This window comes from Bos javanicus, chromosome 10 (genome assembly GCF_032452875.1).
Source record: "Bos javanicus breed banteng chromosome 10, ARS-OSU_banteng_1.0, whole genome shotgun sequence".
Taxonomy (NCBI): Eukaryota; Metazoa; Chordata; class Mammalia; order Artiodactyla; family Bovidae; genus Bos; species Bos javanicus.
Window position 1 is genome coordinate 86,517,286 of NC_083877.1, and position 15,961 is coordinate 86,533,246.

The window sequence follows — 15,961 nt, forward strand, 5'->3', positions numbered from 1 at the left end:
CTGAGCAACTGAACTGAAACTGAACTAAAATTTTGTCAGCTTTGAGAATGATTGTAAAGAGTTAACTTTTAATTTTGCTTATTTTTGCTAGTGTTTTTCTATTCTTGATGTTTGTTGTTTAGTCACTAAGTCATGTCCAATTCCTTGCTACCCCGTGGACTATAACACGGCAGGCTCCCCTGTCCTTCACTGCCTCCTTGAGTTTGCTCAGATTGGTGTTTTTGAGTCATTGAGTTGGTCATGCTATTCAACCATCTTACCCTTTGCCACCCCCTTCTCTTTTCTGTTCAGTCTTTCCCAACTTCAGGGTCTTTTTCTATCAATCGGATCTTTCTATCAGATGGCCAAAGTATTGGAGCCTCAGTGTCAGCATCAGTCCTTCCAATGAATATTCAGGGTTGATTTCCCTTATGATTGACTGGTTTGAACTCCTTGTAGTCTGAGGGACTCTCAAAAGAGTCTTCTGCAGCACCACAATTCTAAAGCATCAATTCTTTGACACTCAATCTTCTTGATGGTCCAAATCTCACATCCATACATGACTACTGGAAAAACTATACCTTTGACTAGACACACCTTTGTTTGTAAAGTAATGTCTCTACTTTTTAATATGCTGTCTAGGTTGGTAATAGCTTTTCATCCAAGGAGCAAGCGTCTTTTAATATCATGGCTGCAGTCACCATCTACAGTGATTTTGGAGCCCCCCAAAATAAGGTCTCTCACTGTTTCCATTGTTTCCCCATCTATTTGCCATGAAGTGATGGACCAGATGCCATGGTCTTATTCTGCTGAATCAAGGTTATAAATAGCTGGGGCGGGGGGACTGTCCCTCCAAACGCTCTCAAAAATTATTCTTCCTTGTTGAAAATCACAAACTATGATCCAAATATCAAATTGACATTAAAATTAGACTATTTCTAATTAAAATACTTTAATAAAGAGAAGGTACATTTCATTGTGTTTGAGGATGGACTAGAAATAATAGATAAGAAAATGTTTGAATGACCATAATCCTATTACTCAAAGATAAGCAATCTTTCCAAACCTTATTTTCCTATGCATTAACATATGTGATAACATAAATAGGGGGCGAGGAAAGGCAATTCAGACAAGGATCCCTACACATGTTCAGCGAAATGGGCAGTATGGAACAATCTCAAGCTTTTCTTCCGAGTATCCCCTAAGGATTTCTCAGAATTTCCCAAAATGTTGGGAAGTCCCTTAAGTTAATAAAAAACAAACAACCTCCAAGCGACGAAGGGATGCCAACCTGTGCTAGGCTGCCAGCTGGGCAGGAAGAGACAGGGCGATCGGAAGATTGAGGACACTCGCCCGAGGAGTGTCCTCACCCTAAAAGGATCAGGGTCTCAGTCCCACCAATGGCTCACCCCCATCCCAGGGAGGTTCTCAGATGCTCCCAACGGAAATGACGCGGGGAGCCGCAGCCGCTACGATTCAGCCCAGCGCGCCCGGAAGCCAACAGCTGTTCCCGGACAAGGAGAGGCAAGTCCAGCGGCCGGCTCCCGCCCGGACTCGGGGCGCCCCTCTCTCCGGGGAGGAGGGCGCCGGCGCAGACGTTTACCTGTTTCATCTTCCGATCGCTCGGGGCGAGCAGGCGGGGACAGCGCTCTGCACCTCCCTCCCTCCTCCTTCACCGACCGGTCTTCACAGAAGTCTTGAATTCTTTTATCTGCTCTTTTCCCCGCCGTCCCAAAAAGATTGACTCCGAACCCGGAGTTGTTCTGCTGCACTCAACAGGAGTGTTCACTGCAAGGGCCCAGTGCTGGGGTTGAGGCTTGGGCAGCTTCAACCGCTGATTAGCAGTAAAGGGGTCCAAGACCCATGGCTTCCAGCAGAACGAAAACAGCCAATCAGAACGAGGACAGATAGAAACAACCCAATCTGGGAGCCAGGCTGAGAGTGGGGGCGGGAACGAGGGCTCAGGTAGACTCAGGTCTGCAGCTGTGCTGGGGCAGTTTCTTTGCTGCTGCTGTTGCTGTGCTGAGAGTACTCTAGCCAGGTAGGGTGTATGTAGCGGGGAGAAGTAGGTATCTGTGTGGCTTCTAGTGGAGAGGATCCGCACAGCCTGGGAAAAATGGAGATGGGATAGAAAAGATACCCAGGAGGCAACTTTGTAGGGAGAAAAGAGATTTCAGAGACCAAGAGAAGAGGGAGCTGGGAAAACGAAGAAAGCTTGGTAGGTACAGAACGAGTGAATCGATGAAAGAATGAGTGGCCACTCTGAGCCTGGCACAATGCGAGGAAGCTTTGCTTTCTAAAGTAATTCTTATAATAACCCTTGGAATAGGTATTTTTAATCTCCTTTTTGCAGGTAAGGAAACCTAAGCTGTAAAGTGTGAATTACTTGCCCATGGTCACACAGCTACTGAATAGTGAGATCAGGAAAGGAACCACTCACTCCCGACTCTACTAAACACCACACCTTTCCTGGCCTAAGTCAGGGCAAAATTGGGGAATACAGGTGGATTCTCTCAGAGGCCCTCAAAAGCATTGAGGAAGCCATGCTGAGGGACTGGCAGGGCAGTTTGGAAGAGTGCTCAGGCTCTACCTTACCAGCTATCTTCTGGAGTTTCTGATTTTCTGGAGTTTCTGAGAGTTTCTGTGAAACGGGCATAAGTCCTGTCAAAGAGGGAGGCCATCCATGCAGCTTTTCTGACCCTGATAGCTTAAGTGTCCTACTGAGGGAGGGAGAGAAAATGAGGAGGGGAGGGGAGGGGAGTGTGTGTATCTTGGCCCATGCTGACACTGCTTGTGATTCCGTTAGAGCTTCATTCTCTCTGGACTTTGACAGAGTCCGCTTTTGTGACCCATTTGCACTGAGCCTTTCATCCACTGACGCTTCTACCTCTGGAACTTTCTTTGGTTTATGGTGTGTCACACTGTCTTGAGCCATTACTGATGTTAGTATTTGTTTCAGCTGAGTAATGTGGGACTATAACACAAGGCCTACTGTCAAAGTGACAAAGGAAGCCTGATAATTTATCACCACTTTAGGCCAAAGAAATTAACCAGACAGTAGATAAACCGTGGGTCACATACCAAAGATGGGAAGCATCAATTCCATGATTAGATTTCTATTACATGGTTTTTATTTAAACCAAGAGAATTTGAATCGATGCTCAGCAAGGGTTGATCTAACATTTTGTTCTGTTTTTTAAATAAAAAGTATATACCCCAATGGTATTTTCTATACACTTGAAGACAGGTGGCTATGGTTTGCTTGACTCTCTCAAAAATGGAAACTGCATCAAAATATGCTCAGTGAGACCATCTTAGAGACCCATGGACCATGCTCTGTATCTCAGCTCTTTCATCTATTGACTGCGTAACCTCAAGCAAGTCACTTAACATCTCTGTGCCAGCCCTCATCTGTAAAGTGGAAATATTAATGGTGTCTCCCAACCTTGTTTAAGGTTCAGTGAGATAATAGATAGGTTTTTGGCACAGCAGGTGGTGTATACAAACAATCAATAACTGTAATGTCTTCCACAACCCAACACCAACATAGCTGTTTCCTTCTCCGTCTAATTTTCTCACTATTTCTCAAGTCACCACAATTTATTTATTTTTAACTTTTATATTGTTTTCCTAATTTATGGAACATGGAATGCCTGTGAACCAAAGTAGAGAAAACTTAAAGCATGTAAATATTTCCCTCAAACCATAGATGCCACTCAGACGTGCAAGACTTCTCTGTGCTTGGAAGGATTGATCACCAGTGGCCAGAAAGGTATCTGTTAGTAGATTTATAATTACCTTTGAGGTACTTGCAGTACAAAAGAATGACGTGAAGCATCAGGTTAGAAGTAAAGATCCCAGGGGTCTGATTTCAGCCAAGAGAAGAGCGTTCTGATTTAGGCTAATATTTTGGAGAAATTCCTTAGCCGAAAATAAGCATGGTGCTACTTATTGCACAGTATGCTGTTGACTCACCACTGTTAGTATGATGAAATATTGAGACCAACTTCCATAAATCTTTCATTAGAGTCCATTTTATTTCTTTGTAGTGATGTTTGAACACCTCCCTCTCCTCTCTTCCCTTTCTCCCCACTTTTTCCACAGGGTCTGTCATTTCCAGCCACTGCATTATTTAGCCTTTTTTTATTACTCTTGTCAGCACACTTTGAGCGAAGGTAGGTATTCAAAGGCAAAGTGCCAACCCTATGAAGGGTGCCTGGGAATAGACGAGCCTCTGGTGCTTGGGAGAGGAGTTTATGAAATGACTGACGAAGTAAGATTAGTACAGCTCTCATGAATGGGACACAGGTTAACTACAGAGCTTATGGTTGAAGCACATTAACCATCTGTTGTCTCCTGCCCTTTGCTTTTGTTTCCAGGGCAAAAAGCCCTTTCAGGTTGGAGGGGAGCCATGAGCAGATTCCTCAACGTGTTACGCAGCTGGCTGATGATGACATCCATCATAGCCGCGGGTCACTCGCTGCAGAGCTTCCGAGACCACACCTTTCTCTATGAAAATATCTACACCGGCAAACCAGACCTGGGTAAGAAAGCAAAGACCTGCATCCTTTGTGGGAGTGGCCTAAATGGTGGTCCCCAGACCTGGCTGTACATCAAAATAACTGCAAAAAACTAAAACCAAACAAAACATAAGTGGCCAATTCCCTCTCCAGACGTAATTACCAAATCTTTCACCCCCTGGATGTGTCACAGGAAGTTCTTTTTAGAAACTTCCCAGGTGATTCTGATTCTGCCTAAACTAGTGATCCTAAGCCACTAGAGCAACAGATGTGGTGGATAACAATTGTCCATTTTGCCTACAAGCTTCTCTGAATACCTTTCCCTTCATTTTACACTGCTCTTGGCAGCTGGTCTGTACAAATACCATTACAAGAAGAAGTGAGGAAACAGACTTCTGATGACTCTGATACCTGATAAGGAAACCATTAAGGTTTTCCTGTTGCTTCTTTCAGAAATCAGGTCATGGGCCGTATGGTTTATACCCTACATTGCATATGGAGAATTACTCATCCAAGGTCTTCTCAAACCATGACACAGACCCTGAAAAGATATCCAAAATCCCTCCAGGTTGGTTTCCCACATGAACGTCTGCAGGCCCGCCATGGCTTTCCCCAGCGTCCTGAGCCTCTCTGCTGGAGAGTGGTTGCACATTTCAGCTTGCGCTTCCCTGCTTTGATACGTGGGGTGGCTTGAGTGGCAGCACCGTTTCATAGTAGCGACAATTCTATGTCACATTTATAGGTAACCTAGATTCAGGCTCTGACTTAGCTCACATTTTTGCAGCATCTGAGTATAAAATGAAAGTAAGAAGGCTAAGGCTCACTTTGAACAAAGCTTAGAGAACCTGGAAAAGTGGGTGGAACAATTCCACTTTTCACCCTCCAGTGCTGTCCTCCGATGGTCCAGGAACTCTGTATAGATTCACAGTGTTTTTGAGGTCATCTCACCTAGCCCTTTGAATTTAAAATGGAGACAGAAAGGCTCAGAGGTTATCTGATTTGTCGAAGGGCAACAGGTGAGCAGAACTGTGTGTGTGCACCTGTGCAGGCCTGCATGCACACACAGCTCGGAAGTAGGTCCCTCATGACCTCCTGGTACTTTGCTGGTGATAGCACGACCCTGGAGCATCCAGTAGAAGAATTGTACCTGATGCCTACTCTGGTTAGGGTCACTGAGATATTCCATTTTTAGTTCTCACTCATAAAGAGATGTATAGAAATAGAAAAGAGAAATTTCCTGTCGTTTCATCAGAAGTGCTATCAAAATGCTTTATAAAGAATGAAAAAAGAAAAAAAAAAAAAAGAATATAGCTCTCCAGAACTAACCTCTATATTTTAGTTTGGGATATGGGATTTTTTTCTCAAAATGACTCCCATCTAAAGATCTTTGGGGTTGTGAGTTTAGTGTTGCTGTCTGGTTTTCCAAAGGCTGGAAAATCCTTGAAGGAAAATCCTGAAAGACATTTCGGTTGTGAGTCTTGTCCCTTAAAATTTCTCTAGCTCAGGAGACCAGCAAAGGAAGTATCCTTGCTTTTCACTGTAGATCAACACTGGTACATTAAAATCAACAAGGCAAGGCTTTCGAAAATAGCAGGGGTGTCCTGGGCCCACCTCCATAGTATATAATTTAACTGATCTGGTATCCAGGTCTTAGTAATTTTATAAAATTTCATCAGTTGAGTCTAATAAATGCCCAGGGTCAAGAAGCACTGTTATGATGGACTATGATTTAAACACTCTGGACAAGATATTTAGCACAGCAGTGCCAGAATGAAGCTAGCAAAAGGAGAGTGGTCCCAGCTAACACCGGAGCTTTGTTCCCTTCCCGCACGCACAGGAAACCAGCCTCGTTAGGGCTTCATTCCCGTGATATAGATCTGAATTCAGGAGATCCAGGGACCTGGGTCTCTTAAAGACCAGGTGTGGATGTCTAGACAGGGCTCAGTATTTCTGCGTTCTCTTCTGTATCAGCCTCACTGAAAGTCCGCTGACCTCCTAGGCATCTCTTATTGACAGACCGCTTGCCACCGTGTTCCCCACACTTATCCTGATTCAGACTCACTGGGCTTCACCAACACCAGAGCGGATTCCAGGCAGACCGGTAAACCACTAACCCAGGAATAACTGCCAAAGTGGGCTGTTTGTTAGGTTTCTACTCTTGGAATTCACCTATCGAACTGCAGGCGTTTGAAAAGGAGGTGAACCAGTTTTCCTTCTGGAATTCTTTCCATCCATCCTAGTTCCCAGGTGCAGCATCAGAGCCTGTACTTTGTCTAGCCAAGGGGATCTCAGGCTCAGCTTTCTGACTCCTCCAGTGAAGCTGGAGGAGTTTGGAGGGAACCCTGACGCACCCTTCTCAACACTCCTGCTTGTTTCTGCTGCACAGTGAATGGCCTCCAAGCTCGGACCTTTGGAGTCTGGACGCTGCTCTCACCAGTGGTTCGCTGCCTCTGCGCCATCGACATTCACAACAAAACGTATGTAAGGGAGGGAACAGCACCAGTCTCCCTGTGTTGGCAATGGGTGCTGAGCAGAGCCATTGTGGTCCTCCCTCAAGACTTGTTTATCATTAAAATTAACAAGGCAAGGCTTTAGAAAATACTAGGGGGGTCCTGGGTCCACCTCCAGAGGGTACGATTTAATTGTTCTGATATCCAGGTCTTGGTAATTTGGTAAAATTTCTTCAGTTGATTCTAATAAATGCCCAAAGTCAAGAAGCACTATTATGATGCACTATGATTCCATCATATGGCCTATGATTTGATATAGTAACCTAGGATGTGAATATAAAAGATTACCAGGTACCATTCCTTCCAGGGCTAGAAAACATCACAAGCCAGAAGGTTTTTAAGCTTAAAAATCTTTGAAATGGACACAGCAAACTGGTTGTTGTGATCCAGCGGCCTGCATCACATCCCTCTACTTCTTTACTAATGGGTCAGCCTTTCTTCTACTAAAGAGGTAGTGTGCTTGCTCCTTTTAGAGAGGCCATGACACCTATACTCACATTCCTCCCTGAGAGGCAGGGATGAAAAAAAATCACGATCTATGACATCATGATCCCACCAGTGAATGGTTGTGTGTTTACACAGAGTCATGAAGGGAGGGTCACAGAGAACCCAGCACACCTCTGTATTCTGCCTCTTCAGAGGGCTCACACAGACTGCGTGCATGTGTGTGTGCACACTCAAGTCCAACTCTTTGCGACCCCATGGACTGTAGCCCACCAGGCTCCTCTGTCCATGGTATTTTCCAGGCAAGAATACTGGAACAGGTTGCCATTTCCTACTCCAGGGGATCTTCCTGACCCAGGGATGGATCAAACCTGCATCTCTTGAGTTCCTGCATTGGCAGGCAGATTCTTTACCTCTTTGCCACCTGGGAAGCCCTCATACAGACTGCTGCTGCTAAGTCGCTTCAGTCGTGTCTGACTCTGTGCGACCCCATAGATGGCAGCCCACCAGGCTTCCCCGTCCCTGGGATTCTTCAGGCAAGAACACTGGAGTGGGTTGCCATTTCCTTGTCCAATGCATGAAAGTGAAAAGTGAAAAGTGAAAGTGAAGTCGTTCAGTCGTATCCGACTCTTAGCGACTCCATGGACTGCAGCCTACCAGGCTCCTCTGTCCATGGGATTTTCCAGGCAAAAGTACTGGAGTGGGGGTGCCATTGCCTTTTAGTGTGGAACAATAGCCAGCAATCACAGCCTCTGGGCTAGATAGTGTTGTAATCTGAACTGGCCACTGGAGGGGGCTCGAGCTTTCTTTCCAACAGCAATCATCACCCCAATCAAGATGGAAACTTTGCTCAGGTCCCCAAGTGAGGCCACCAAAAGAGCGTCATACTAAAATTTTTTTGTGTTAGCCAGACTCTCAGCACTGGGGCAAGAGAGGAGATGGTGATGTTTATTGAGCCTCTTATTACACCACATGCTTCCACATGACATTGATTAAGTCTTCCTCGTAGCCCTGGGAAGCAGTGATTTTTGTTGCTGATTCTGCAGATCTGCATATTAGAGACTCAGTTCATTTAAACTGAGGAAGACTAGGACAAGTGGGATTTGAGGGCTGTTAGCACTGTGATCTCTTCAACTTTATTTTTTCCTATTTTTGAACCTGAAACTATGGTTTACTTGTTCTAGATTGACATATATTTTTGGAAGTTAGCATGGTTTAGTGGAAACACTCTGAGGCCCAAGAATGAAAACTGGAAAATAGGCTCTGGTCTCATTTCTATTGGTAACTAGCTTTGAAGCAGCAGGTTTATTATAGACCTTCTCTGCATCTCAGTCCCTTCATGTATAAAATGAGACTCGTGTGTCTTCTCAGGATGACTGGGAGGGAGTAAGGACTGCATAATCATTTTAACGACCTTTACCATGATGAAGAATTACTGACAAGTAGAAGAGGTGTATCTTTTGTATGTTGTGCTTTGGGGATGAGCCGAGACAGCTGAGACTTATCTTTACCTCTCTCACCCATTCATTTCCCCTTCACCCAACACAGGCCAGCCAGAAATGCTGACTTCTAGTTCCAACTTTCTTTTTAAAGCCTGGGAATTTGGTCCATGTGCTTCTGATATGCTCTCTGACTCTATCCCCTCCCTAACCAGAAACTTGAAACAACTCCCAGCTGTTCTTACTTTCTGAGACAGTCTGCATTCTGCCCATTTAATGTGTATTTTTCTAAAAAAAAAAAAAAAAAACTACTTTCAATTAAAAAAAAATAACTCTTACATACATGTTTTCTAAGTGTGTAAAAATATGCACAGGAATGATAAAAATCAACTTTAAGATATTAGTTCCTTCTGGGAAGAAGGGAGGCAGGAGAATGGGATCAGGGTGGAAAAAGGATCCAGAGGAAGCTTTAACTGAATTCTGTAATATTTTCTTAGGAAAAATGTATCTGAAGCAAGAATGTCAAGATACTGAGTTTTGATAAGTAGGGTATTGGTTGCATAGGGATAAATTCTATTATGTATGATTTTTTGTATGTTTGAAGTACTTCATAATTTTTAAATTTATGATTAAATAAATTTTATTAATTAAATAAATTAATTATTAAATAGTTTTAAAAAAAGATACCAGCAATCTAAGTGCTCCATCATCCTATAACTTCTGTCTTCTCCACCTCCTTGTCAAAACTGAGGAACAAGTTCTCTTCCTGTGAGGTTATCACTGTGTTCTCCATCTGACCATTTTGCTAGGTTAAAATGCAAAATATCTTAAGATTCAGCCCATGTTGCAAAAGCACCTAAAAGCCCCAGAAATGCCCTTACCACCCATTCCTCATTCATGCCCTTCATTCGGTGGCATCCATGAGATGAGCACTGACCAGCCCCTGGCCAGCTATGTACAAAGCGGGCTTGGACTAGAGTCAAGACAATTTGAGTAAATAGAATACATAAGTGTGATTGATCCAAAATTGTCTACACTACATAGGACTGCCATACTGGAGACTCTGCTTTGCTATCACTGGCTTCACCACCTTGCTAAGACTTGCAAAGCCATTCTGGATGGCTGGTTCATTCTCCTCTCGATTTAGCAGTTGAAGGCTTCAGTTTTGCCCTACTGCTACTGCTACTGCTAAGTCGCTTCAGTCGTGTCTGACTCTGTGACCCCATAGACGGCAGCCTACCAGGCTCCCCCGTCCCCGGGATTCTCCAGGCAAGAACACTGGAGTGGGTTGCCATTTCCTTCTCCAATGTGTGAAAGTGAAGTTGCTCAGTCGTGTCCGACTCTTTGCAACCCCATAGACTGCAGCTCACCAGGCTCCTCCGTCCATGGGATTCTCCAGGCAAGAGTACTAGAGTGGGGTGCCATTTCCTTCTCCAAGTTTTGCCTTAGTCGTGAATAAAATTTATGTGATCAAGTAGCCAGGTCTTTCACAGGGCCAAGTCTCCTTTTTCTTTAGCCATTGTCATTTCCTGGGTTTTGATTTGTGTGTTTCAAGTCTGACTACTTCCTCTGCACTGAATAAGCTGTACCTTCAGTCCCATTTCTGTCTGTTCCCCTGTAGGCTCTACTACATCACACTCTGGACCTTCTTCATCACCACAGGGCACATACTGTTTGAGTTGTTTGTATTTGGGACTGCAGCTCCCACAACTGGCATCATGGCACCCCTCATGGTGGCAAGTAAGCATTCAATGGCCCTGGAACTCCCACAGGAGCCGTCCCTGGCATAGGACCAGCCTTATACAAGCAATCTAAGAAAGCACGGTGCTTATGTCAGCCACTGACCTTGTCTGTCTGTATTTAAGGTGTCTCAATCCTGGGCATGCTAGTGGGGCTCCAGCACCTAGAAGCAGAACCAGGATCCAGACAGAAGAAGAGAAACTGAGGCCAACATCCCATGTCCAAGATGTCATCCCCCGCCTTTGCTCGCCTCTTCCTTCTCTATGCTCTTCAGTTTCATTTCTGCTCCATCATCCACTTATAGCCTTTCACATTTGGGTTTTTTTTTTTTTTCCTTTAATTAAAAATCTTTTAAGATATTACATGCATACAGAAAGTCAGTGCCATTTAAATGTATGTAAAGAATCATTTTAGAATGAGTGCTCTGTACCTCCATCCAAATCAAGAAACTGCAAGGATATCCGAAGTCCACTGTGTGCCCTTCTCCCACACAGAGCCTCTTCCAGGACCACTTTTCCAGCCTTCTGCTTTTTGCTTTTATTTTTAACTGTCCTCTTGACTTGTGTGGTGGGAACACACAAACTGTGAAACCTGAAGCTGCCGCCTTGCCCAGAGCATTACCACCAAGGGCTGCCTTGAGGGGCTGTCCATCCAGGTTGGGCTTCTCTCTGCAGCAGGACCCAAGACTCTGAACCATCTGTGGTACAAGCAGTTCTTCTAAGAAAGGCTCCCCAGCCAGTGAGCATGGCCCCTGTCCTTGTGCCTATGGGTGGATCAGGGTTGGAAGGGTCTAGGTTATTTTTAGACTCTCCAGTCAGCTACATTTGTGTAACGAGATTTGTGATAAATAGAGAAGCCTTCTGCTCTGATCTGTCCTGGTACTGTGGCCTCCCCTAAGCCCAGAGTGCCCCTGCCCTCCTCTGAGGCTCAGCAGAGGAAGATCCAAGCTTCCTGCAGATCAAATACACCATAATGAGTAGGACAGCACAAGACCCAGGTAAACCTGGCTGCCTTTAGTCTCTTGTTCATTTCTCATGAAGTCAAATCCTCCTCTATCCCCACCTTCCAAATTCTGAGCACACAACTGAACAGCCAGAACCCTCTCTAGTTTCCTTCGCAAAGAAGAAACAGGTTCTTGAGAAAGCAGAATCAGACAACATACAGGAAACAGCTGTATGAGCATGAAAAGAACAGTGGAGCCCAAGGACAAGACACTGGAGCAGATGGCTGCCGTCCAAATACAGCCCTGAGCACCTCCACAGTGGCTGGACCCTCACACACAGTGTATAGATGTGAGAACCCATTCGCTACTTCAGCCAGTGTTTATTGAACACTTACTCCATGCCAGACACTTGGGAAGGGAAAATGAATGACCCAGGCAATGTCCCTGGGGTCAAGAAACAGACTGTCAACAAGCACACACCTGAAAGAAAACCCCAGACAGTGCTAAGACTCTAGTAAACCAGGTACTGTGATTCGGACAAGGAGGGAGGTACAGAACTCAGATCACTGGGAAAAGCCTCTCTGAGGAGGTGGGATCTGAGTTGAATCACAGAGGTCATATGTCTTCATATGTGAGGCAGTGTCTAGGGCAGACCTAGCAGCACTTAGTCTGTTCAAGGACTAAGGTCACTAAACTACAGAATGGTGACGTTCCTAAGTGAAAGGGAGGAGTTGGAAAGGGAGCAGGGGGCTTGTGAAGGGCATTCCCAACCAGTTAAGGCTCTTTAGGTGAAAGGAACAAAATCTTCCTTAAACTAGCTGAAGCCATAAAGATAACATTGGCTGACAAAACTGGAAAGAGGATTATAGGCTTCAGGAATGGTTTGATCAGGACTCAGTTGCATTTCTCTGGAGTTCTTTTGACCCTGCCCTCCTGTGTTGGCTTCATCCATAGGCTGGCTTCGTTCATGGTACCAAAAGTATTGTAGCAATTCCAGGCCTCATGTCCCCACCTAGAAAGAGAGCTCCGTGGTACAAACTATCTTTCCCTTACCAGCTATTGTAGGAGGCAGTAAGAAAAGCAGTGATCTTACAGAGAGTTAATGTTCAGGTGGAGGTCTGCAGGGAGCCCAGCTTAGAAAGGAATGAATGAAAGCACAAGACGATATGGGTCTTCTAGGCGTGCCTCAAGGAAATGTGATTCCAAGTAAATAAAGGCAAGATCCCAGAGGATCTACAGAAATGATAGAGTATTTGGCAGAGACTCTGGCTATTAGGGTTCTCAAACAGCCCAGGCTTGGCTCCCTTCCCAGGTGATTTCAAGTGGAATCCTAACGTTGTTTGTCTGCCTAAGGATTGCTGACAGAGAGGGAGCCAGAGTGCCCCAGACGCAGTCAGCTCGCTAGAGAAGAAACGTCCAGGAAAGTGATGACTGCAGCCCATTCCTGTAACACACATAAGGTGAATGCATTACGAAGGGAAGAGGGACAGAAGGGGAACAATCCAGAACTGCAGAAAACAAAACTGGATTCCGGCCCAGCAGTCTGCTGCACGACTGCTGTGCTTGGAGAACAGACATGCCAGCCACCCTGGGAGATTCAGCCAGAAACCACAGTGGGCTCTTGGCAGCAGGCACACTCGGGTGACGCTGTCCACGCTTGGCAGCAGGCACACTGTCCTCGTGTGGACGCTGTGTGGAAAGGAGTCCCAGTCCCGTGTTAGGCACCGAGTTGCAGTCCCCAGATAGGCCAGGTGTAACCCCTGCAGCCTCATCTTAAAAATAACCCAGTTGATGGCAACGTCTATGCAGCAGCGGACCACCTCTCATGCTTTGGGCCCCCACCCCTCCTTCCCATTCCCACCCCCAAAGCCATCTCTGCCCCAACAAATGACAAGGCAGACCATATGGAGAATCTATCGCTGCCTTGATCATCTGATATTAACAAGTAGAAAATAACTAATTACGTTTTTAAAATAAAACAATGGTTTTGGTAAGCATTTTGTTTATGCATTTTAAGGGACTGAAGAGTAAACACTTGGGCCTCATCAAAAAGTAGAAAACCATCACTGTCCACTTCCCTCCCACCCCTAACTCGGTCCTCCTGCCAGAAGTTTGGCTTCTCTTATGTGCAGAGTATCTACGCACACAGTCACAGACACCGCAGGCTCACCTTAGGTCCTGGCCCAAGGACCGCTGCCACGCAGGCCACTTCAAGGTGCTGTGGCCAAGGCAGTGGGCACAACAGAACAGCACAGGCATCTTGATTACAGAGCTCAGGGCACAGGAGAACTGGCAGAAATGACTTATTCTGAGGCGATTCTCCCCAAGCCCTTGAGTACAGCCAGATGCAGGCAAGGCAGGAGAGGTCAGTTTGGGCTGGTTGAAAGGAGTCCCTTTAAATTCAGGGTGTCTGAGAAAGGATTGTTGCTGGAAGAAGGAGGAGGAGAGGCTGCAAACACTGTCCCCACCAGAGGTGGACGAGGTCCTCTAAGCCAGCAGACCCAAGGCCCATCAAGGCCCCCCATTCCTTCTGCCCTTTCATCTCTCAGGAGACCCTTGGAGTTCTCGGGGGCAATGATCCAGGTGAGTTTGCAGGGAAGCACACAGACAGTGGGCTGGGCTCGCCCTTCCTGTGGAGAACATCTCCCTAGAGAGGGGCTGGAGCAGGAAGCTGAGGCAGCAGCCAGGACTGACTCCAGGATTCTCTCTGCGCCCTCCCACCCCGCCAGCTCCCAGAACCTGCAGGGGAAGGGCGGGGCCCCAACCTGTGTGGTGGAAAGGGCATCTCCCCCACGGAGACAGGGCAAGCTCTGGAGTGGCTTCCAGGAGGCAGAGCGGTGTCCTCCAAGACACAGATGTTTCTCCCAGTTCCCCCAGAAACTGCTCGGTGAAGGCCGTGGGGCTGGCAGGCAGAGCTGTGCTGGCTGGAGAGGTGGGGGCGGTCCGAGTCCCCCGAGTCACTCCTCTGCCCTCTCTCAGAAATGCTCCTCCTGGACAGTGGTGGGGGCTTTGCTGCTCTTGCTGTCCTCCTCCACCTCCCCCTCCTGGGGTTTCTACAAGACAGACAAGGGGACAGCCCTTGGGGTGAGGAGGTAGGGACTCCACCCTGCTGAGTATCTGCCTGCTCGTACGTCTGGAATCCAGGGGGAAGACGCGAGTCCCAGGCACTCAGCATCCCCGACTGAACAAGGATGAGGACAGGGGCTCCGGTCATGCACAGTGCTCCCCAGACACACACACCATCACAACAGGAGCAAAGGAAGAGCAAAAGGTCAGCCTTCCGGGACACCACAGCCTCCAGGGACCATCTCACTGTGAGTGCCACTGAGCTTCGGTCACCCTCCTCCCTTTCTGACAGCCTTGCCCCACCTGGATGGACCCCCACGTGGCTGTGGATGGGCCAGGTCTTCCCCCTCCTCAGGAGTGCTGACTACCCCCAGTCAGGGGCAGCGCGCAGGTGAGGAACATGGTTACTATGTGTGTGGAACAGACGCATAGTGAACTGTTACAATGACAGGATGCATTATGTCTCAAAGTGTGTATATATTAATATAGTGTCCCCATAGAAGAAAAGACTTGGGTCTGTTTGTCATCAGATTTCTTGCGGGACAATGGCTCAGAATGAGAAGTTCTTCAGGGTCACACTTATTAGCTGGGTGGGATTAATATGCCCTGAAGATTATGCTCTGAGGTCCCTAAGTACTAACTGCCAACTTGGGCATTTGTCTGCTGTTTTAGGAATACTTTGCTTCTTCCCTCGGGGGCTCATCTTGTTCCCAACAAGGTCTCGAGCACAGGCTGAGCCCCACACAGCTCTGACCATTGAGGCTGGCGGAGCACATGCAGGCCACGTCAGCAGGAGGAAAAACTTTCTTCCCCAGAACATTCTAAGGGCAGCCCCTCCAGAGGCTACAGCAGTAGATCCAGCTTCCAATTGTCTATCTTGTTACCTTTTTGGCTGAGAATCTCAGCCCGAACCCCAAGACACCCTCGTTCAGGAGCCAGCAGCTGATTTCAACTGTTCAGTCCATCTCCTCTCTTTGACACACTCATGCACACACACCTGCCTCCTCCAGTGCCATCACCTTGAAATCACAACCAAATAAGGCTTATGTCTCTTATGGCAGAGAACTACCAACTGGAAGAAGATGCAGATTGTCTTCCTCAAGGTGACTCATGAGCCGCCAGCCAGAAGTTCTGGCTCTTTCTGCCAATGACCCACCTCACTGATCAGAAAACGCAGCTCTGGCCCAATGTGCTCCCTGCCCTGTCGTCCCCTGGCGCTGAGACTGAAGTCCTGGGACAGTCTGCAGGTCCCACTCACACCCACCACCTCGGTGGGGAAAAGACGGCTCCTTCAGGACGCCCTCTGACAGCCCTGACTCC

At 46.8% G+C, this 15,961-nt stretch overlaps 1 protein-coding gene across 1 annotated transcript; it reads left to right on the forward strand.

The window, feature by feature from the left end:
- The first annotated feature begins 1,426 nt into the window (after window positions 1-1,426).
- Window positions 1,427-11,032, forward strand: LOC133255251 (ergosterol biosynthetic protein 28 homolog). The gene is made up of 5 exons (XM_061429771.1): window positions 1,427-1,661; window positions 4,359-4,523; window positions 6,844-6,976; window positions 10,514-10,632; window positions 10,758-11,032. The coding sequence occupies exons 1-5, from the start codon at window positions 1,427-1,429 to the stop codon at window positions 10,835-10,837; spliced, it is 732 nt and encodes a 243-aa protein (XP_061285755.1). The 3' UTR covers window positions 10,838-11,032.
- The last annotated feature ends 4,929 nt before the right edge of the window (window positions 11,033-15,961 follow it).

Excerpts from the sequence above, each read along its gene's own strand:
- LOC133255251 (XM_061429771.1), top strand. The coding sequence starts at position 1,427 with ATGACGCGGGGAGCCGCAGCCGCTACGATTCAGCCCAGCGCGCCCGGA. Across the intron at positions 1,662-4,358 it reads CCCTCCTCCTTCACCGACCG|GGCAAAAAGCCCTTTCAGGT; the intron begins GTCTTCACAGAA and ends TTTTGTTTCCAG. Across the intron at positions 4,524-6,843 it reads CACCGGCAAACCAGACCTGG|GACGCACCCTTCTCAACACT; the intron begins GTAAGAAAGCAA and ends GGAGGGAACCCT.